The sequence below is a fragment of the Panulirus ornatus genome, chromosome 44 (genome assembly GCF_036320965.1).
Source record: "Panulirus ornatus isolate Po-2019 chromosome 44, ASM3632096v1, whole genome shotgun sequence".
Lineage (NCBI taxonomy): Eukaryota > Metazoa > Arthropoda > Malacostraca > Decapoda > Palinuridae > Panulirus > Panulirus ornatus.
The window spans coordinates 8,008,846-8,033,720 of record NC_092267.1 but is presented as its reverse complement, the minus strand read 5'-3'; the positions used below and the strand labels follow the sequence as shown (position 1 = coordinate 8,033,720).

The following is a 24,875-nucleotide window of genomic DNA, read 5'->3' as shown; positions in this document are numbered from 1 at the left end:
ATACAACATATAGAAATTGGTTTTATATATATATATAGTCCTATAACTCTACAGGGAAATGAAGCTCATTAAATAACCAAGTGCATTTTCATGTATTAATCACATCATCAGGGGAGATACAAGAATAAAATATGTGCACTTGGGAACTTATTGTATTTCATTTTCCCTGTGGACTCATAGGAATATATATATATATATATATATATATATATATATATATATATATATATATATATATATATATATTAGGTACTCAAACGTGTTCGTAGACCAACATTTATTATATCGAAGCTTTCGCCTTTGCGCAGCCATCATCATCACCACAAATCTGCAAAGAGAAAAACACAAAAGATAAATGATGAATTTACAATCTCATTAAAGATAGTCACATCTAAATACAACATATAGAAATTTTTTTTTTTTTTTTTTTTTTTTTTCCCCCCAAAAAGAAGGAACAGAGAATTGGGCCAGGTGAGGGTATTCCCTCAAAGGCCCAGTCCCCTGTTCTTAACGCTACCTCGCTAATGCGGGAAATGGCGAACAGTTTGAAAGAAAAGAAAAATATATATATATATATATATATATAGTCCTATAACTCTACAGGGAAATGAAGCTCATTAAGTAACCAAGTGCATTTTCATGTATTAATCACATCATCAGGGGAGATACAAGAATAAAATATGTGCACTTGGGAACTTATTGTATTTCATTTTCCCTGTGGACTCATAGGAATATATATATATATATATATATATATATATATATATATATATATATATATATATATATATATATATATATATATATATTAGAATCACAATTTTGCGTGTGATCAAGATATTCTTACGAGTCCCTTTGGACTCGTAGGAATATATATATATATATATATATATATATATATATATATATATATATATATATATATATATATATTCCTATGAGTCCACGGGGAAAATGAAATACGAAAAGTTCCCAAGTGCATTTTTGTGTAATAATCACATCTTTTCGACAATCACATGTTTACCAAATGGCGTCCTAGCTTCGTCTCTTCGATGTATATCAACTAACTGTTATATTTCTCTCGTGTCATAGGAATATCTTGATCACCCGCAAAATTGTTATCCTTTCCAACAATATATATATATATATATATATATATATATATATATATATATATATTTATTGGAAAGAATCACAATTTTGCGTGTGATCAAGATATTCCTACGAGTCCACGGAGAAAATGAAACACGAAAAGTTCCCAAGTGCACTTTCGTGTAATAATCACATCATCAGGGGAGACACAAGAGAGGAATATAACAGTTAGTTCATATACATTGAAGATGGCGTCCTAGCTTCGTCGCTTCGATGTATATGAACTGACTGTTATATTCCTCTCTTGTGTCTCCCCTGATGATGTGATTATTACACGAAAGTGCACTTGGGATCTTTTCATGCTTCATTTTCCCCGTGGACTCGTAGGAATATTATATATATATATATATAATATATATATATATATATATAATATGGGGAAGTGATAACAAGTAGTGGTGATGTGAGAAGGAGATGGAGTGAGTATTTTGAAGGTTTGTTGAATGTGTTTGATGATAGAGTGGCAGATATAGGGTGTTTTGGTCGAGGTGGTGTGCAAAGTGAGAGGGTTAGGGAAAATGATTTGGTAAACAGAGAAGAGGTAGTAAAAGCTTTGCGGAAGATGAAAGCTGGCAAGGCAGCAGGTTTGGATGGTTTTGCAGTGGAATTTATTAAAAAAGGGGGTGACTGTATTATTGACTGGTTGGTAAGGTTATTAAATGTATGTATGACTCATGGTGAGCTGCCTGAGGACTGGCAAAATGCTTGCATAGTGCCATTGTACAAAGGCAAAGGGGATAAGAGTGAGTGCTCAAATTACAGAGGTATAAGTTTGTTGAGTATTCCTGGTAAATTATATGGGAGGGTATTGATTGAGAGGGTGAAGGCATGTACACAGCATCAGATTGGGGAAGAGCAGTGTGGTTTCAGAAGTGGTAGAGGATGTGTGGATCAGGTGTTTGCTTTGAAGAATGTATGTGAGAAATACTTAGAAAAGCAAATGGATTTGTATGTAGCATTTATGGATCTGGAGAAGGCTTATGATAGAGTTGATAGAGATGCTCTGTGGAAGGTATTAAGAATATATGGTGTGGGAGGCAAGTTGTTAGAAGCAGTGAAAAGTTTTTATCGAGGATGTAAGGCATGTGTACGTGTAGGAAGAGAGGAAAGTGATTGGTTCTCAGTGAATGTAGGTTTGCGGTAGGGGTGTGTGATGTCTCCATGGTTGTTTAATTTGTTTATGGATGGGGTTGTTAGGGAGGTGAATGCAAGAGTTTTGGAAGGAGGGGCAAGTATGAAGTCTGTTGGGGATGAGAGAGCTTGGGAAGAGTAAATGTGAATAAGAGCAAGGTAATTAGGTACAGTAGGGTTGAGGGTCAAGTCAATTGGGAGGTAAGTTTGAATGGAGAAAAACTGGAGGAAGTGAAGTGTTTTAGATATCTGGGAGTGGATCTGGCAGCGGATGGAACCATGGAAGCGGAAGTGGATCATAGGGTGGGGAAGGGGGCGAAAATCCTGGGAGCCTTGAAGAATGTGTGGAAGTCGAGAACATTATCTCGGAAAGCAAAAATGGGTATGTTTGAAGGAATAGTGGTTCCAACAATGTTGTATGGTTGCGAGGCCTGGGCTATGGATAGAGTTGTGCACAGGAGGATGGATGTGCTGGAAATGAGATGTTTGAGGACAGTGTGTGGTGTGAGGTGGTTTGATCGAGTAAGTAACGTAAGGATAAGAGAGATGTGTGGAAATAAAAAGAGCGTGGTTGAGAGAGCAGAAGAGGGTGTTTTGAAATGGTTTGGGCACATGAAGAGAATGAGTGAGGAAAGATTGACCAAGAGGATATATGTGTCGGAGGTGGAGGGAACGAGGAGAAGTGGAAGACCAAATTGGAAGTGGAAAGATGGAGTGAAAAAGATTTTGTGTGATCAGGGCCTGAACATGCAGGAGGGTGAAAGGAGGGCAAGGAATAGAGTGAATTGGATCGATGTGGTATACCGGGGTTGACGTGCTGTCAGTGGATTGAATCAGGGCATGTGAAGATGCATCTGGGGTAAACCATGGAAAGCTGTGTAGGTATGTATATTTGCGTGTGTGGACGTATGTATATACATGTGTATGGGGGTGGGTTGGGCCATTTCTTTTGTCTGTTTCCTTGCGCTACCTCCCAAACGCGGGAGACAGCGAGAAAGCAAAATATATATAAATATATATATATATATATTTTAGATATCTGGGAGTGGATCTGGAAGCGGATGGAACCATGGAAGCGGAAGTGAATCATAGGGTGGGGGAGGGGGCAAAAATCCTGGGAGCCTTGAAGAATGTGTGGAAGTCAAGAACATTATCTCGGAAAGCTCTACCTCACACGCACACAGGGGACAGGGATGCCATTTCATGTTTGGCTGGGTGGTGATGGGAATGGATGAAGGCAGCAAGAATGAATATGTACATGTGTATATATGTAATATATCTGTGTATGTATATATATGTGTATGTTGAAATGTATAGGTATGTATATGTGCGTGTATTGGCATTTGTGTGTATATGGGTGGGTTGTGCCATTATTTCGTTTGTTTCCTTGCTCTACCTCAATAACACAGGAGACAGTGGCAAAGTATAATAATAATAATAATAAACAATATTGATAATAATGATAAATATATATTGGAACGAATTCATCAGGAAATGAAGTGTGATAAGTTTCCAAGTGCATTTTTGTGTAATATTCGCTTGTTTAGGAAATGGTGTCCTAGATACTCCTGTTCATTGTTGCATATTATCTGGCTGTTATATTTCTTTTTTGTATCTCCTCTTATTATGTGATTATTATATGAAAGTGCACTTGGGAACTTATCGTGTTTCATTTTCTGTGGACTCATAGCAAAATATGTTATTATTTTTTTATTATACTTTCTCGGTGTCTCTTGCATCAGCGAGGTAGTGCAAGGAAACAGACAAACGAATGGCCCAACCCACACATATACACATTCATGTCCACACACGCTTATATACATACCTATACATTTCAACATATACATATATATACATACCCAGACACATACCTATATACACATGTACATAATTCATACTTGTTGCCTTTATTCATTCCCATCGTCACCCCGCCACACATGAAATGACAACCCCCTCACCCCACATGTGCACGAGGTAACGCTAGGAAAAGACAACAAAGGCCACATTCTTTCACAGTCTCTAGCTGTCATGTATAATGCCCCGAAACCACAGCTCCCTTTCCACATCCAGGCCCCACAAAACTTTCCATGGTTTACCCCAGACACTTCACATGCCCTGCTTCAATCCATTGACAGCACGTCGACCCTGGTATACCACATCGTTCCAATTCACTCTACTCCTTGCACGCCTTTCACCCTCCTGCATGTTCAGGCCCCGATCGCTCAAAATCTTTCTCTCCATCTTTCCACCTCCAATTTGGTCTCCCACTTCTCCTCTTTCCCTCCACTTCTGACACATTTATCCTCTTTGTCAATCTTTCCTCACTCATTCTCTCCATGTGACCAAACCATTTCAAAACACCCTCTTCTGCTCTCTCAACCACGCTCTTTTTATTTCCACACATCTCTCTTACCCTTACGTTACTTACTCGATCAAACCACCTCACACCACACATTGTCCTCAAACATCCCATTTCCAGCACATCCACCCTCCTCCGCACAACTCTATCTATAGCCCACGCCTCGCAACCATATAACATTGTTGGAACCAATATTCCTTCAATCATACTCATTTTTGCTTTCCGAGATAATGTTCTTGACTTCCACACATTCTTCAAGGCTCCCAGGATTTTTGCCCCCTCCCCCACCCTATGATTCAATTCTGCTTCCATGGTTCCATCCGCTGCCAGATCCACTCCCAGATATCTAAAGCACTTTACTTACTCCAGTTTTTCTCCATTCAAACTTACCTCCCAATTGACTTGACCCTCAACCCTACTGTACCTAATAACCTTGCTCTTATTCACATTTACTCTTAACTTTCTTCTTTCACACACTTTACCAAACTCAGTCACCAGCTTCTGCAGTTTCTCACATGAATCAGCCACCAGCGCTGTATCATCAGCGAACAACAACTGACTCACTTCCCAAGCTCCCTCATCCACAACAGACTTCATACTTGCCCCTCTTACCTAAACGTTTTGCTCAAGTTTGCTTTCTTGTATCAGCTTCTTAACATTTTGCTTACACATCTTATACAATCCTTTCAAGCATTCTACCATATGCCTGTTTCTTCTGTCTTAATTCTGCACTTTCAGTGGTCTTTGTCTAAACATTTACACAGGACTGCATTTATTACACTTCCATTTAAACTTTCAGTTCACCCTCCTTTCTTTCCCATTCATCTTCTACTTCCATAATAATTTAGAAAGTAATACATAGCCACTCCTTTGCTGATGTTTGGCTTTTAAAAGTAAACAAACACTAACCTAAGTCACCATTGTGCTGTTGAAAGGATGGTACTGAGTTAAACAGTACAAAGTTGCATCTTGCTTTGAACAATGTAAAACTGATGTACATATAATGCAGGATTCATATGATTGCATCGTGTGTTTGTATTGTTGCTTTCGTTCACTGACAGTGCACAGGTGGTTGATACAAAATACTTGAGCCCAAAGCTGCTGCCAGAATGCAAATCTGAAACACAGAAACGTCCATTAGATCTTCGTTATGGCCTATTAGATAAAAGTATACATTTGGTTAGCATGACACATTAGGCACTTTGTTTTTTTAGAGTATAGTTATGTCAAAGACAGTCACATGACACACAAGGATTTTTTATTTTTTTTAAGGTATAGTTATGTTAAAGATGATCACAGTGGTGTAGTGCACCTGCACAAGATATGATAAATGTCTTCAAAGAACACAAATGATTTAAACTTCTGGAGCTGGAAAGCATGGAAATAATGTTACCAAACAGTTTGAACCGAAGTTAAACATCTGTTCACTAAATATATACTTAAATATGTACTGCAAGACTGAAAATTGCTTAAAAGAGATGTCCTATGCTTCTGCAATTGTTTGATGTGACCATATATATATATATATATATATATATATATATATATATATATATATATATATATATATGCACTTACATTTCACCCAATAAACTTGGAAACTAAAGCATATTTAAAGTTATATCCATTTTCAGATACCAATGAAGTTTGGTTATTTAGGTAGTATCCTTAAGAACAGCTGTTTCCAGATAAATGGGAATTGACAGTACTTAAATCATATATGAGAAGTAGTTTGGTGTTAAAAGTAACAAGACGTGAATTATATTCAGAGAACTTATTGTAAATGTATTTTCACTATTTTACAAATAAACTAATAAACATTAGGGTGTGTGTCCCTTGGAAAATAGCCCATTTTTCAGGAAAGCAGAATAGTCATAGCTTGGTATAGTTTTCTCTGTTCACCATTTGTTAAATGTAAAGATAATACAAACTGTCATTGATCATTAGTGTAATGAAACTATGTTAATTTTGTTCAAAGTAATTCAGTAATTCTGATCTTTTAATGATTTGGTTTTTAGGAAATCAGTCAGTTTCGAGTTTACTTATTCTTCACACTTTTGGAATGAAGTTATGACAATAAGATAATTTTAAATTATAAACTCAAAAAGATATCTCAAACATATATTATTCTTCAAATAATAAAGTGTTTGAAAAAGGTAATGTAAATGCCAGTTCAGTAGTAATAGGAAAGCATTAATATGTTTTGCCACAGTGTGGTGTTACGTGTATGTTGCAGTTTGTTCCAAATGAACTGAAAGATGAGAAGTATTGGGCCCGGCGCCGCAAGAATAATATGGCTGCCAAGCGTTCCCGTGATGCACGTAGGCTCAAGGAAAACCAGATTGCTATGCGTGCCAACTTCTTAGAGAAAGAGGTAAGCTGATTTCTTATAGTGCTCACTGCTCTGGGTTTCATACCTGCCCCTATGTTTTCACTGAACACAAGTGAAATGTACATTTTTAACAGTTGAAATTAAAAAATATGATAGTGGTCAAAAGTAAGAGTGCTGTGATATGGTTCTGAATTTATGATCATCCAACTTTGCTAACATACATGGTATAGTTGGACATCAGGGATAAGATAAAGTAAAGACTGAAAATATTGGAAAGATATGAAGAAAGCACCAGGAGAATACACATAGAAAAGCTTTACAAGATAGTTTGAAAGAGATTTTGTATGTAACATAGGTAATTTTGATGAACATGCTAGCGGAAGGATTTTTGTTCGTGTGTTGAAACATGTCATGTGAGGGTAGCGTTGTGAGCAGAAGTGTTTCACTTAAATCAACTTACTGTGTAAAAGGATAAATTAGGGGTGCTCTTATTACTTTGAAGCTTATCTACGCTTTCATGCAGGGCATAAACTGAGAATTTGTGAGTGAATTGTGACATTATATATGCAACTAATCCTTGTGTGTGTCTCCTGGTTGAGTAAGTGCAAGACAGCTTAGGGATTAGGTGTTGTGTGTGGAAGTTATGTCTTGAGCATGAGGAGTCTTGTGATGTGTTGAATCAATGTTTGTCATGTGGTGTCCAAAATACACGAGAAAGTTTTTTTGTCTAAAATACAGATGAGAATGTTATTTTTGTCTGTCTTGGGAGAAGCTAAAAACTGGTGTACATAGGGGGAATGTACCCTAAGATTATTTTTGGGGGGATGGTTATTTAATGGTTATGTCATTTTAATGAAGACAAGTTTTGCTATAGTATTGGTGTTTGCCTGGGGATGGGGCATCTGTTAGTACAGGTGGTTCAAGTGCAAGGCTGAGGTGAGCTTTTTATGCATATGTGAAGGTTGGTGGATGGTTAATGATTTGATTTGGATGGGTGGGTGATAGTGCAGTTGGATAGGTGGTGAAAGTACGTGGTTGCAAAGCATGTGGTTATTGTTCTGAGCGCTTTGTTTTGTGTGGTTTCTAGAATTGGTAAATCTGCATTTTATAGCATTTGTGTCTTATTAGAGGGGATGTTGCTTGACTCTACCTTCATGTGAAAAGACGTAAAAAGTTGCAAGCAAAATTGTATGTCTGTGAATGAAAAGGAGTAGTCTCATATAGGATCTTTTATTGCCAAAGGAGTCCTTAATTTCCCTGCTCTTTATTAGATAGAGGGCAGTCTTGAAGCTCCAAAGAGCTGGGTAAAATGGGTCCATGGTTTATAAGATTAAGAGAGAGAACCAGTTATTCACTGTGTCCATTTACAGCTAATGGTGTACATGTATGACTGGATGGACAAGTGAGGCCTTTTTTTCATCTGTTCCTGACACTACTTCACTAATGCAGGAAAGAGCAAACAAGTATGAAAGGAAGGAATATATATATATGGAAGCAGGAGTAATAGGGTGGGGGGAAGGGGGTGAAGGTTCTGGAAGTGCTGAAGAATGTGTGGAGAGGTTATCTGGGAGGGCAAAAATGGGTATGTTTGAAGGAATAGTATTCCCAACAATATTTTATGCATGAAAGGCATGGGCTATAGCTGAGGCTGTGCAGAGGAGGGTGGATGTGTTGGAAATGAAATGTGCAGAGGAGGGTGGATGTGTTGGAAATGAAATGTTGGAGGACAATATGTGGTGTGAGGTGGTTTGATCAATAAAAAGAATGTGGTTGAGAGAGTAGAAGAGGATGTGCTGAAATGACTTGGACATACAGAGAATGAGTGAGGAAAGGTTGAAAAGATATATGTATGTGTCAGAAGTAGAGGGAACATGGAAAACGAACTATAGAAGGTAGGATGGAGTGAAAAAGCTTTTGAGCAATCAGGGCCTGAACGTGCAGGAGGGTGAAAGGTGTACACAGGCTAGAGTGAATTGGAACAATATGGTATACAGGGGTTGATGTGCTGTCAGTGGAATCAACTAGGCTATGTTAAGTGGCAGAGGTAAACCATAGAAAGGTTTGTGGGGCATAATTGTGGGTAGGGAGTTGTGATTTTGGTTCATTATACATGAAAAGCTAGAGAATTGACATGAGCAAAAGCAGCCTTTCTTCATCTGTTCCTGGTGCTACCTTGTAAACACAGGAAACTGTGATTAAGTTTATAAAGATTGAAAGTATATATATGTATGTACTCACATCAGTGAACATGTATTTAAAATGTATATTTATGTAAATGCTCATAATGGAATGCTCTGTTTAATTACAACTTTCAAGAATGAGCATAATATACTCTTGATAATTTGGTTCAGGAAAATTGTCACACTATTTTGTCATTAATTGCTGGGTATGAAGCCCATTGCAGAGGAGACATTAAAGCTTTTGTATATTTATTTTTGTTTATGGAGCTGCCACATGAATCGTGACAGTTTCCTTTCTTTAGTTTAATGCAAAGGAAGAGCACTGGCACTCACGTATTCTACGTTATTTCTGGTAGACGATGGGAGCTGAGAAAAATGACCTTCGGTAAGTTTATTGACTACTTTGTTTCTCTCCCATGCAGAATAATGCCCTGACTGCAGAGCTGCAGAAGGCTCAAGCAGTATTGGAGTCGCTTAAGAAGAGGCTGGCAATGTATGAGGCTGTTTAATACACGACAACTACTCGCAATTTTCTGGTTAGGATTTTGCTTTTTATTGACTATGGAAATTATATAGATTTTAGAGATGGCCACAAAAAGGAAGTAAACTTTACACATGTACTGACATACCCCTCTCTTGTACAACCACACATGTACCCTTGGTTACATACTCTTCCGTTTTACTAATTTCATAAAAAATTTTTCCATCGTAATTGGAACTGTGATATTCTTCTAATACTGTAAATACTACTTACAAGGATAATGTTCAAGGTGTATGCCTTACAATTGATTGTAGAATTGATACTTTAAGGTGGGACATATCTTCGAGTTGATTAAACATTCTTGGACTCTTGTAAAGTGTGTTCATAAAAATGTTACAAAAAAGAAATTGCAGGGAGTTGTAGATGGGATGCAAATGGAATGGTTTATTCTCATTTCACTGGAAGGTCATGGTATATGAAGTCCATCATCCAGGCAAACATTATTCCCTTGGTCCCAAGAAATCATGCATTTTTAAACTACAGTATTGTTCAAGACCCTTATGACCTGAGTTTTTCTTCATTTCCTGTAAATCTAAATAAAATTTTGGAATTTAACAACATATTTCCATGTATTTCATGGAAAGAACTATATAATAATGTATACTACCTGAAATTTTTTTTTACATTTGCTTGATTGGCTGTTTCAAATTTTTTGGGTTCATTCAATGGACTTGGTGGTCTCCCCTCAGATTTGATTATTTTTTCCATAATTCTGCCAGTCATTAATACCTTTAAGCTTCTTGCATTGATACATAATAACATTGATAATAGATTATAATACAACTGCTTTTCCAGCCATAGCAAGATAATGTCAGGAACAGACTAATAGAGCCTCACTGGAAAACACACTTTCTAGATGTCATATATAATGCACCTAAAAGAGAGTATACCATCCTCAGCTAAGCCCCATAGGCTCTCATAATTTACCTTGATGCTTTAAATGTCCTAGTTCATCCCAATTACAGCATATAACCCCATGCATACCCCATCAATGCAGCTCATTCCCTCCTGTGCCTCTAACCCCCATACATTAGACCCCAGAAACCTATATGACTCCCATCAATCCACCTGTCTCTTGGTCATCCCCTCCCTCTTCTTCCCACCACTTTTGACATGTTGAGCTTGATTTTCTTCACTCATCTGGAGGAAAGACGAGAGGGTTATGTCATCATCTATACCTGGAAAATCCGAGAAGGCATGGTTCCAAACTTACATTAGGAAATAACATCCCCCTTCTGACACGACAGGCATAGAAGACTTTGTAAAATACTACTAATGAAATTAAAATGCACAATAAGAGAGAACACCTTAAACATCCAGGGCCCTAATATCATCAGAAACAGGATGGGATGCATAGTGGAGAGCTTTGAAAGTGTACTGAACAAGTACCCATAAAGTATAACAGCCTAGTTTTCCAACAACCAAAGCCAACAACTTGGGCACATCCCAGGCTGGTGGGGGTGAAGTTCCCCAACACTACAGCAGGTATGCACCAGATATACTTCTTCAGATGTCTGAACCATTTCTGCACACCCTGGTCAGTTCTCTTGTCATTTTATGTTTACTCGCCATCTCTTTGTAATAGTCAATCATTACAAAATCAGTCGGCCATATACATTGTAATACCCTGAAGCAATTCATTTCCAACAAGTTCTCTCTTCCATTCTTTAGTATTTATGGCCAATGCAGTGGCTTGTCTGTCTCCATCCACACACACACAGTGTTACCAGCTTCTGGAGTATCAGGAGTCCCTCACCAAAACCATGTCAACTGCAAACATCTACTGATTCACTACCCACCCTTATTATGATACAAACCTACCCATAACTCCTAAGATCCTTCCACACTACCCCATCTACAAACAGCTTAACGCATGCATTGCACAGGTCAAGAAACACTCCTCTTCTGAATATATATATATATATATATATATATATATATATATATATATATTATCCCTGGGGATAGGGGATTAAGAATTCTTCCCTCTTGTTTTTTTTTTAATTTTCCAAAAGGAGGAACAGAGGGGGGCCAGGTGAGGATATCCCACAAAGGCCCAGTCCTCTGTTCTTAATGCTACCTCGCTAACGCGGGAAATGGCGAATAGTTTAAAAGAAGAATATATATATATATATATATATATATATATATATATATATATATATATATATATATATATATATATATATATATATATATATATATTTTCATACTATTTGCCATTTCCCGCGTTAGCAAGGTAGCGTAAGAACATACATATATATATATATATATATATATATAATATATATATATATATAATATATATATATATGGGGGGGTTGTTATTCCATGTGTGGCAGGGTGGCGATGGAAATGAATAAAGGCAGACAGTATGAATTATGTACATGGGTATATATGTATATGTCTGTGTATATATATATATATATATATATATATTGAGATGTATAGGTATGTATATGTGCTGTGTGTGGACATGTATGTATATACATGTGTATGTGGGTGGGCTGGGCCATTCTTTCATCTGTTTCCTTGTGCTACCTCGCTAACGCGGGAGACAGTGACAAAGCAAAATAAATAAATAAATAAATATATATTGTTTATGGATGGGGTTGTTAGGGAGGTGAATGCAAGAGTTTTGGAAAGAGGGGCAAATATGCAGTCTGTTGTGGATGAGAGAGATTGGGAAGTGAGTCAGTTGTTGTTCGCTGATGTTACAGCGCTGGTGGCTGATTCATGTGAGAAACTGCAGAAGCTGGTGACTCAGTTTGGTAAAGTGTGTGAAAGAAGAGAGTTGAGAGTAAATGTGAATAAGAGCAAGGTTATTAGGTACAGTAGGGTTGAGGGTCAAGTCAGTTGGGAGGTAAGTTTGAATGGAGAAAAACTGGAGGAGTAAAGTGTTTTAGATATCTGGGAGTGGATCTGGCAGCGGATGGAACCATGGAAGTGGAAGTAAATCATAGGGTGGGGGAGGGGGCAAAAATTCTGGAAGCCTTGAAGAATGTTTGGAAGTCGAGAACATTATCTCGGAAAGCAAAAATGGGTATGTTTGAAGGAATAGTGGTTCCAACAATGTTGTATGGTTGCGAGGCGTGGGCTATGGATAGAGTTGTGCGCAGGAGGGTGGATGTGCTGGAAATGAGATGTTTGAGGACAATATGTGGTGTGAGGTGGTTTGATCAAGTAATTAATGTAAGGGTAAGAGAGATGTGTGGAAATAAAAAGAGTGTGGTTGAGAGAGCAGAATAGGGTGTTTTGAAATGGTTTGGTCACGTGGAGAGAATGAGTGAGGAAAGATTGACCAAGAGGAAATGTGTCAGAGGTGGAGGGAACGAGAAGTGGGAGACCAAAATTGAGGTGGAAAGATGGAGTGAAAAAGATTTTGAGTGATTGGGGCCTGAACATGCACGAGGATGAAAGGCGTGCAAGGAATAGAGTGAATTGGAACGATGTGGTATACTGGGGTCGATGTGCTGTCAGTGCAGTGGATTGAACCAGGGCTTGTGAAGCGTCTGGGATAAACCATGGAAAGTTCTGTGGGGCCCGGATGTGGAAAGGGAGCTGTGGTTTCGGTGCATTATTACATGACAGCTAGAGACTGAGTGTGAATGAATGGGGCCTTTGTAGTCTTTTCCTTGCGCTACCTCGCACACATGAGAGGGGAGGGTTTGTTATTCCATGTGTGGCGAGGTGGCGATGGTAATAAATAAAGGCAGACAGTATGAATTATGTACATGTGTATATATGTATATGTCTGTGTGTGTATATATATGTATACATTGAGATGTATAGGTATGTCTATTTGCGTGTGTGGACGTGTAGGTATATACATCTCAACATATACACACACAGACATATACATATATATACATGTACATAATTCATACTGTCTGCCCTTATTCATTCCCGTCGTCGCCACCCCGCCACACATGAAATGACAACCGCCTCCCCCCACATGTGCGTGAGGTAGCCCAAGGAAAAGAAAACAAAGGCCACATTTGTTCACAATCAGTCTCTAGCTGTCATGTATAATGCACCAAAACCACAGCTTCCTTTTCACATCCAGGCCCCACAGAACTTTCCATGGTTTACCCCTTCACATGCCCTGTTTCAATCCATTGACAGCACATCGACCCTGGTACACCACATTGCTCCAATTCACTCTTTTCCTTGCACACCTTTCACTCTCCTGCATGTTCAAGCCCCGATCACTCAAAATCTTTTTCACCCCATCTTTCCCTCCACCTCTGACACATACATCCTCTTGGTCAATCTTTTCTCACTCATTCTCTCCTTGTGACCAAACCATTTCAAAACACCCTCTCCTGCTCTCTCAACCACACTCTTTTTATTACCACACATCTCTCTTACCCTATTATTACTTAATCAAACCACCTCACACCACATATTGTCCTCAAACATCTCATTTCCAGCATATCCACCCTCCTGCGCACAACTCTATCTATAGCCCACACCTCGCAACCACATAACATTGTTGGAACCACTATTCCTTCAAACATACCCATTTTTGCTTTCCAAGATAACGTTCTCTACTTCCACACATTTTTAAACACTCCCAGAACTTTTGCCCCCTCCCTCACCCTATGATTCACTTCCGCTTCCATGGTTCCATCTGCTGCCAAATCCAATCCCAGATATCTAAAACACTTCTTCCTCCAGTTTTTCTCCGTTCAAACTTAGCTCCCAATTGACTTGTCCTTCAACCCTACTGTATCTAATAACCTTGCTCTTATTCACATTTACTCTCAGGTTTCTTCTTTCACATGCTTTACCAAACTCATTCACCAGTTTCTGCAGTTTCTCACCTGAATCAGCCACCAGTGCAGTGTCATCAGCAAACAACAACTGATTCACTTCCCAAGCTCTCACATCTACAACTGACTGCATACTTGCCCCTTTCTAAAACTTTTGCATTCACCTCCCTAACAACCCCATCCATAAACAAATTAAACAACCATGGAGATATCACGCACCCCTGCCACAAACCAGCATTCACTGAGAACCAATCACTTTCCTCTCTTCCTACTCGTACACATGCCTTACATCCTTAATAAAAACTTTTCACTGCTTCTAACAACTTGCCTCCCACACCATATATTATTCTTAATACCTTCCACAGAGCATCTCTATCAACTCTATGATATGCCTTCTCCAAAGCCATAAATATAATATATATATATATATATATATATATATAGTCTTTTCCTTGCGCTACCTCGCACACATGAGAGGGGAGGGGGTTGTTATTCCATGTGTGGCGAGGTGGCGATGGTAATAAATAAAGGCAGACAGTATGAATTATGCCCTCCTTTCACCCTCCTGCATGTTCAGGCCCCGATCACACAAAATCTTTTTCACTCCATCTTTCCACCTCCAATTTGGTCTCCCACTTCTCCTCGTTCCTTCCACCTCTGACACATATATCCTCTTGGTCAATCTTTCCTCACTCATTCTCTCCATGTGCCCAAACCATTTCAAAACACCCTCTTCTGCTCTCTCAACCACGCTCTTTTTATTTCCACACATCTCTCTTACCCTTACATTACTTACTCGATTAAACCACCTCACACCACACATTGTCCTTAAACATCTCATTTACAGCACATTCACCCTCCTGCGCACAACTCTATCCATAGCCCACGCCTCGCAACCATACAACATTGTTGGAACCACTATTCCTTCAAACACACCCATTTTTGCTTTCCGAGATAATGTTCTCGACTTCCACACATTCTTCAAGGCTCCCAGGATTTTCGCCCCCTCCCCCACCCTATGATTCACTTCTGCTTCCATGGTTCCATCCGCTGCCAGATCCACTCCCAGATATCTAAAACACTTTACTTCCTCCAGTTTTTCTCCATTCAAACTTACCTCCCAATTGACTTGACCCTCAACCCTACTGTACCTAATAACCTTGCTCTTATTCACATTTACTCTTAACTTTCTTCTTTCACACACTTTACCAAACTCAGTCACCAGCTTCTGCAGTTTCTCACATGAATCAGCCACCAACGCTGTATCATCAGCGAACAACAACCGACTCACTTCCCAAGCTCCCTCATCCACAACAGACTTCATACTTGCCCCTCTTTCCAAAACTCTTGCATTCACCTCCCTAACAACCCCATCCATAAACAAATTAAACAACCATGGAGACATCACACACCCCTGCCGCAAACCTACATTCACTGAGAACCGATCACTTTCCTCTTCCTACACATGCCTTACATCCTCGATAAAAACTTTTCACTGCTTCTAACAACTTTCCTCCCACACCATATATTCTTAATACCTTCCACAGAGCATCTCTATCAACTCTATCATATGCCTTCTCCAGATCCATAAATGCTACATACAAATCCATTTGCTTTTCTAAGTATTTCTCACATACATTCTTCAAAGCAAACACCTGATCCACACATCCTCTACCACTTCTGAAACCACACTGCTCTTCCCCAATCTGATGCTCTGTACATGCCTTCACCCTCTCAATCAATACCCTCCCATATAATTTACCAGGAATACTCAACAAACTTATACCTCTGTAATTTGAGCACTCACTCTTATCCCCTTTGCCTTTGTACAATAGCACTATGCACGCATTCTGCCAATCCTCAGGCACCTCACCATGAGTCATACATACATTTAATAACCTTACCAATCAGTCAACAATACAGTCACCCCCTTTTTTAATAAATTCCACTGCAATACCATCCAAACCTGCTGCCTTGCCGGCTTTCATCTTCCGCAAAGCTTTTACTACCTCTTCTCTGTTTACCAAATCATTTTCCCTAACCCTCTCACTTTGCACACCACCTCGACCAAAACACCCTATATCTGCCACTCTATCATCAAACACATTCAACAAACCTTCAAAATACTCACTCGATCTCCTTCTCACATCACCACTACTTGTTATCACCTCCCCATTTGCGCCCTTCACTGAAGTTCCCATTTGCTCCCTTGTCTTACGCACTTTATTTACCTCCTTCCAGAACATCTTTTTATTCTCCCTAAAATTTAATGATACTCTCTCACCCCAACTCTCATTTGCCCTCTTTTTCACCTCTTGCACCTTTCTCTTGACCTCCTGTCTCTTTCTTTTATACATCTCCCACTCAATTGCATTTTTTCCCTGCAAAAATCGTTCAAATGCCTCTCTCTTCTCTTTCACTAATAATCTTACTTCTTCATCCCACCACTCACTACCCTTTCTAATCAACCCACCTCCCACTCTTATCATGCCACAAGCATCTTTTGCGCAATCCATCACTGATTCCCTAAATACATCCTATTCCTCCCCCACTCCCCTTACTTCCATTGTTCTCACCTTTTTCCATTTTGTACTCAGTCTCTCCTGGTACTTCCTCACACAAGTCTCCTTCCCAAGCTTACTTACTCTCACCACCCTCTTCATCCCAACATTCACTCTTCTTTTCTGAAAACCCATACAAATCTTCACCTTAGCCTCCACAAGATAATGATCAGACATCCCTCCAGTTGCACCTCTCAGCACATTAACATCCAAAAGTCTCTCTTTCGCACGCCTTTCAATTAACACGTAACCCAATAACACTCTATGGCCATCTCTCCTACTTACATTCGTATACTTATGTATATCTCACTTTTTAAACCAGGTATTCCCAGTCACCAGTCCTTTTTCAGCACATAAATCTACAAGCTCTTCACCATTTCCATTTACAACACTGAACACCTCATGTATACCAATTATTCCCTCAACTGCCACATTACTCACCTTTGCATTCAAATCACCCATCACTATAACCCGGTCTCGTGCATCAAAACCACTAACACACTCATTCAGCTGCTCCCAAAACACTTGCCTCTCATGATCTTTCTTCTCATGCCCAGGTGCATATGCACCAATAATCACCCATCTCTCTCCATCAACTTTCAGTTTTACCCATATTAATCGAGAATTTACTTTCTTACATTCTATCACATACTCCCACAACTCCTGTTTCAGGAGTGCTGCTACTCTTTCCCTTGCTCTTGTCCTCTCACTAACCCCTGATTTTACTCCCAAGACATTCCCAAACCACTCTTCCCCTTTACCCTTGAGCTTCGTTTCACTCAGAGCCAAAACATCCAGGTTCCTTTCCTCAAACATACTACCTATCTCTCCTTTTTTCACATCTTGGTTACATCCACACACATTTAGACACCCCAGTCTGAGCCTTCGAGGAGGATGAGCACTTCCCCCATGACTCCTTCTTCTGTTTCCCATTTTAGAAAGTTAAAAAAATATTTATTTATTATACATGATCGCTGTTTCCTGCATCAGCGAAGTAGTGGCAGGAAACAGACAAAGAATGACCCTTCCACTCATTTTTTTTTTTTTCATACTATTCGCCATTTCCCGCGATAGCGAGGTAGTGTTAAGAACAGAGGACTGGGCCTTTGAGGGAATATCCTCACCTGGACCTCTTCTCTGTTCCTTCTTTTTGGGAAAAAAAAAAAAAAAAAAAAAAAAAAAAAAAAAAAAAAACGAGAGGGGAGGATTTCCAGCCCCCCGCTCCCTTCCCTTTTAGTCGCCTTCTACGACACGCAGGGAATACGTGGGAAGTATTCTCTCATATATACACATATATACATCATGTCCTTATGCATATACATACACAGACAGAAAGTAATACTTTCCACTGTGTCACTCTGGTGGGAGTTGAGAAGTCAGGAAGGAGTATAGGTGCCTACTGTACATTTTTTTCCAGGCATGATTTCACACTAAATCAACTTAAGTGAAGTAATTTTTTTTTCTTTTTTTAGGTATGACTTCACACTATACATACACACTGAGCGCTCCATACATACATACATGTTACTTCCATATTTACAAGGCAGAACTTCATTTACATGATTAAATGATTTTATCACCAAAAATCAGCCTTTCTACAATGTGAAGTTTCTAAAACTAAATTCCCATTGCTTTGTGTTTTATTTGGTGTATGAGAATGTTTTACATAAAATATCATAAGATGCTTCTCCCGTAATTCCTTCATGATCATCTAAGCACCTACTATAAAATGAATGCCATTTGAAGGCATGTGTAATGCTGCCACCTAAACAAAACTTTTATTAATTTTATCTCTAGAAATTATATTTTTCATTGTCAGAAAATCATTAGAAATATGATGGTTGCTTAGCTGCAGTTCCAATTCTTCCTGCTACAAACAAACCTTTCTTTCTATTCTATTTCATGCGAAAAGTAGTGTATCGGCACTACTTGTAAGTAGCATTTTCCCCAGTCGGGAAAATGCTACTGACATCTGTGGATAATTGGTGGAATCAGACATGAGCTTAATTTTAAATGCAAGTGAAAACCATTAGAAACTCATGAGAGGCCTATAGCAGTCAGCCTGGAGAAGGATATATGTTGAAAGTTAAGGGAAGGCCCTTGATTAATTCATTGTGGAAAATATTTTGCTTTTGGTAAAGAGATTGTGGCAAGCATAATATGTTAAATCATGTATCATGTCTTAATTATGTCACTAATGTGATAATGCTTCATTACCATCAGTTTGTGTCTTGCATCCATGAGGCTCAAGTCTGTGCTGTTTGTCTGTTTATTGGGTATTTTTTCTCATTTGTCTGCAGTTACCTAGCTGCTGTGCCATCCTATTATGCCTGGAAGACTTGCAACAAAGTAGGACATTGCAGTATTGATAACTATACAAAGCATAATTTGAAATATATTGCTGTGCACGCTGGTGTTTGTCTGCCAGTTCATAAACTGTCTTGCAAATCATTTTACTGGTCTTAGGAAACATCAACATTGGCCTTCCATACTTGGGAGGAGGATTTGGTAAAATGAACTTCCCTAGTTCCTTAAACTGCTCTGCCAACCACTTGTAAACTCCGCAATATATTTCAAATTATGCTCTACCTTGTATAAAGCAATCACTGATGCAATGTCCTCATGTGTTGCAGCTTCTCTGGGCATAATGGGATGGCACAAGAGCTAGGTAACTGCAGACAAGTATGGAGAAGAGATACTCATCATGTGAAGATGAATTAAAGACATAAGCCTCACAGTTGCTTGACACAAACTGATGCTTATGACACAATATGGTATTAATGCTAAACATATGATTAACACTGTCAATGTACAACTTGCCAGGGTCTCCATAATAAGAGATACAAAACAATTTCTGCAATAACTTTAGGAGACAGCCCTCTTGTGCTTAATTTCTGCATAGGCTGTGTAAACAAAAAATAATATGGTGTCAAACACTTTTGTATGTTTACATATTCAAGACTGAGTCTTGACAATGTAATTATAAAAAAGTGCTTGATAGTAGTTTCTCATGCCTACTACTTCATATGCCCTGGTTCAGTCAGTTGACAGCAGTTTGCACGGTATACTATCTCCCTCCTGTTCATTCTATTCTGTGCATGTTTTCCATCTCTAATTTGGTCTTCTCCTCCTCATCCCCACCACCTCTGAAACATATATTCCCTTGTCAACCTCTCTTCATTTACTTTCTACAAATGTCTAAACCATTTCAGCCCACCCTCTTCAGTTTTCAACATTATTCTGATTACCACTCTTTTCTCTTTCCCTATCTTTTCGTACTTGATCAACCTCCTAGGACCAAATATTTGTCCTCAGACTTTTAATTTCTGACACATTCATCTTTCATATTATGATCTATAGCCCCAACTTTCATCTGTAACACACCGTCAGGAATACTATACATCCCTGCCAGATTGTAGACCAATGCCTAAAAGTAGAGATTTAGGAACATTTTCATTGCCTCCCATGACTCATCACAGATGTAACAGACTTGCATAAATAGTGCAGTTGGATACAAATGCTTCAAGAGGGAAGGACAAAAAATCATTACTTTACAAGCCAAACTTGTCTGATCATCCACCTTGTTATAAGTACAGTATATCAAAGCTGCAAACCATACACAACAGAGCACTCAGAACAATCACTGGGTGCTTCACAACCAAAAGACATTCGACAACTGCACTGTGAAACAAATATACTCCCAGTACTTCTAATAGAATGGAAGTTATGAACTGAAATTTATCTAAATTTATCTAGATTACAAAAGGAAATACATTCAATAGAAAATCAGAATGAGATCAGAAATGAAGGGAAAGCGAGATGAATACAGGGGTAAAATGGAATCATCAGCATAAAGGTGAACAGTGACAGAAGAGGATATGTATAGTGAGAAGAACCCTGAGGAACACAGTTGCATCAGTGACTACCACAGTGGAGCAGCTAGAAAGGATACTATTCATTCTGGAATGGAAAAGGAGAAAATCAAAGAATGTAGTCCAAAAAATTTAGATGATACCATAGGTTCAATAGGAAGAAGTTAGAGTAAAGGATTTGAAGCAAAATCCTCCAGAATTGAATCTGAGGAAAGTACAGCACCAGAAAAAGCAGCATTATCAGTTGTAAAGTTAGCCATAGATTGATCAGGTCAGAAGAGAGGTTGAAAGGCTAAATTACAAAAGCTATTGAAGGCTTGTCTGATTTATGGCTAGAAAGATTAGTTGCTAGATGTCCCATTAACTTCAGTTATTTCTATAACCTGATGGACAGCTTTGCAGCAATTCCAAGCAGAATACAGTTGGATTCAAGGGAAGGGAAGAGTTTCATGGCCCCAAATGCTCTGTACCTGATTCAACAGAATTATTAGAGATGTCTAAATAAACCAACAAACTTTTAATGCAGTTGTAATGGTGGCAGTTAAAATTAAACTGATTTTTGTAACATACTTTGAAGATGTAAAATACAAATATAAGGGCCTTGGAAATTTATTTGCCGAGTTTCATGAAAAGGAGGATGAGCTATGGCGTGAAATCTACAAAACATATATATATCAACCACTGTAAAGATGGTGTTAGGATTCATTGCAATAAACTGATAGTAGATATCATACCTGTTTCTTAAAACACTACAATAATAAGACCACAACATGTAACTGTGAAACAACAGTTCTGGTATCTTTAATACCAAGAGGACCAAGATAAAGCTTGTAAAGATCCTAAGGCAACTAGAGTAATACCAGGACAAAGGAGCAGGCCATACAAGGAAAGAATTAAAGAAATGAATACTTTTCATGATGCTAAGGAGCTGTTAAAGTACTCAAGTTGTTGTTAGAGTGTAGATGCCGTGTTCACAGAATTCCAGTAAGTAGAAACGGTGTAATAAAGTTTTTATGTGTTATGATCTGTAGCCCCTGCCTTGCATTCATACAACACCATCAGGAATACTGTACCTCTGTACAAATACATCTAGTGAACATGAACAATCCACCTGTAGATGTCAGATTGACTCATTTAAGAAAATGCAAAATTATATTTGGTTGCTCAGGGCATTGCTCACTAAACAAAGAAAATTTAAATTACATATGCAGGTAATGTAATTACAGATCTACAGGTATCATTTTCTTTGTGAGCTCTAACTGTCAAGCCATTTTCCTTTTCTCTATTCATTTCTCTGCAGGACTGCACACTTCTCAAATCATGTGTCTTAAGTAAAGGATACTAAAATATTTTGGAACTCCAGATTATTTCCCTCATCTAACTTAAGATGCTCACTTTATGCAGTTTCATTCAACTGCTCTCTTGGTTTTTGAAAGTAATGAGATTACCTTTTCTTTCATCAGAATTTGGCACTGAGAATGCAGATGGAAAATGTGGTGCAAGAGTTGGATTCTCTGAAGACACGTCTAGGGAAGTATGAAAAAGTGTGAGGACATCACCTTGAAAAAATGATAATGACTGAGGATGAGCTTTGCTCATTATACTGTACCCTATTTGCATAAGTTTGGTTTTTAGGGTAAAGTGAAGGCAAGTAATCTGTATTTACATAACTCAGTGTTGGATAATACAGTTTATTAGACCCCAGGCAAGTTGATGTTTATGTGTATGAGGTTGTCAAGACTTGGCACCAGACTTGGTGTAATGTGATTCCATTTTCTTGAGTGATAAGTAGGGTTTACCTATCAAGCATGAATTACTGCATTAGATAAACAGAGCTTGAAAAGCTTTGCATTAAGTATTGCAGAGAATTATTCATAGGTTAACATCAGGAAAGGCTTTGAGCCATGTTTATATAAAGGTCTGGATATTATGCATTTAGACTTTTTCAATACAAATTAATTAGTGTTGCCAGAGACAGCAAAGTTGTTGGATCTCATTTTTTTAGTGATTTTGAAATTCTTTTGTGTGCCTGGGATATTATAGTTGTCTCATGTTAACTATAGCCTGGCTCAGTTTTGTCCACTGGTCTGGACCACAAAGAAAAAAGAAAAAATATAATAAGTAACAGAATATATTATATATATATCTATATCCACTGTGTTCAGTGACGTGTCCAGCAGTAGCTTGTGTTATGTATATTATGGGATAGTTATCCCTAAAATTTTCAGAGACTTGTCAAAGACAGTAAGTGATAAAAATTATATTTTATGCCTGCTGATATGACACTTTAATTGACTGCAGTATACAGTAACAAATGTCCAATACCTGTTATATCAGCACCAAAAGTTAAGACACTAAGCTTGTTCCCATGGTGTGTCATTCAGGTGAATTGTTCCAGGAGCAAAGTCATTAAGGTTAATATTTTAACAAATCTTGGAGGACCTTGATGGGCATTTGCACCTCCAGGGCGTAAGTGCCAAGTGACCTCTTGTATGCTATATATATGGACAGCAGTAGTTTAATACTGCCCAAGTCCTGAGAGCAAGAGACATCTCTTTGGCATTTACAGGTTCCCTTGGCAATTGCAGCTAACATGGCTGCTTCACCTCTTGACCTAGTGAGTGCAGCTAAACATGAGGCTGCTTCACTCTGTAACCATCTTGCTGATAAACTCATACATGTATATAAACTGAGGAACTCTTAGCTTATACTTTGTTATATCACCACTAACTTTGAGCCCAGCACTGTTAGGCAAAGCATAAGTGACTGAGGTAAAAGTTTTATTCTTTTATTACATTTGGAAACTTATGACAATGGAAGTGATTGGTTGCTGATTTTAATTTCTGAAAGTTTAACTGACCATACACAAGATTAAACTTTCCAGAAATTTTACCAAAGATCTAAATTAATAAATATCAGTTAAATCCACTGGGTATTATTCCATCAAACAGGGTAAAAAATTCATGGTTCATTGCATTTGCTGTAGGTCATTTGTCCAAATTTTCACTGGCCAAGCTGGGCCCACTGTAATGATCACTGGTTTTATTAACCTGCAGATGGGATGCAGTGATGTCTTACGGTACATCAGCCGTTTAAGAATACTGTAGAAACATTTCCTATTTTTTAATTGGCTATTGTAATATATTAGGAACCACATTCATTTGCCGATACAATAGTGATGCTTGCTCAATTATAATGTTGTCAATTGTACAGTTTAATAAGGTATTGGAGAAGAGAAGTTATATTTTTGGTGAAAATTTATGTATGATATCTTGAAAAAGGTATATTATCTTGATGTACAATATATGTTAACAATTTTATCTCTAGGTTAGTTTTAGAATAAACTGTAGTAAGAAATGTCTAGTGTAAATAGTATAAAAGTTAAGATGAATATTATGAGCCATTATACTGTATGCCACTTCATCACAGATGATTGCATTCACTCCTCACTGGTATTTCCTATTTTCATTCTGTCTTTCATTTGTGAGTCCATTGATCATTGTTTGTGTTACTCATTTGCCATTATGTACAAGTTTGTTAGTCAATATTCTGCTTTCAATTAGCCTGTGACTTACTCTGAGATGTTATATAAAAGTATAAGTTCCAAAAATCTTGTGCTTTGATTTCCCTTTCCGTTAGTGATAGTTTGTATCACTGAATCATATCACGGAGAAAGAATTGATTAGTGAATGGATTAACATAAGCACTAGTGAAAGTTACTCATGATTGTAATGTTACAAAAATTTAGAACCTGACTGGACTCTGCCCACTTGTGGTTATGGAATGAATGAAGTTTCCTTCAGTGAAGCTTTATGTATCATAGTATAATCATGTCAAAGAACTTCTCTTCAGAGGAGTCCAGCCTTTCCATGCTTCGGATAACGGTGCAGCAATGAAGCTGCAGGAAACCCTGGAGAACGAGTCTTTGGGGTTATGTTAGGAAATCAGAATTTAAATGCAGGTTTTTTATGT

At 38.2% G+C, this 24,875-nt stretch overlaps 1 protein-coding gene across 13 annotated transcripts in view; it reads left to right on the top strand.

Moving 5' to 3' along the window:
• The window catches only part of LOC139762708 (thyrotroph embryonic factor-like), a 258,351-nt gene extending 233,838 nt beyond the window's left edge, over positions 1–24,513 (top strand). For 7 of the 13 annotated variants that reach the window (XM_071687711.1, XM_071687705.1, XM_071687703.1 and 4 more), the window contains exons 5-7: positions 6,855–7,016; positions 9,577–9,690; positions 22,367–24,513. In XM_071687711.1, coding sequence (XP_071543812.1) covers positions 6,855–7,016; positions 9,577–9,663 — 249 coding nt within the window. In that variant the 3' untranslated portion in view covers positions 9,664–9,690; positions 22,367–24,513. The remainder of the gene's footprint in view (positions 1–6,854; positions 7,017–9,576; positions 9,691–22,366) is intronic. The other 6 variants (XM_071687712.1, XM_071687707.1, XM_071687701.1 and 3 more) reach the window with 3 other exon arrangements.
• Positions 24,514–24,875: the final 362 nt, after the last annotated feature.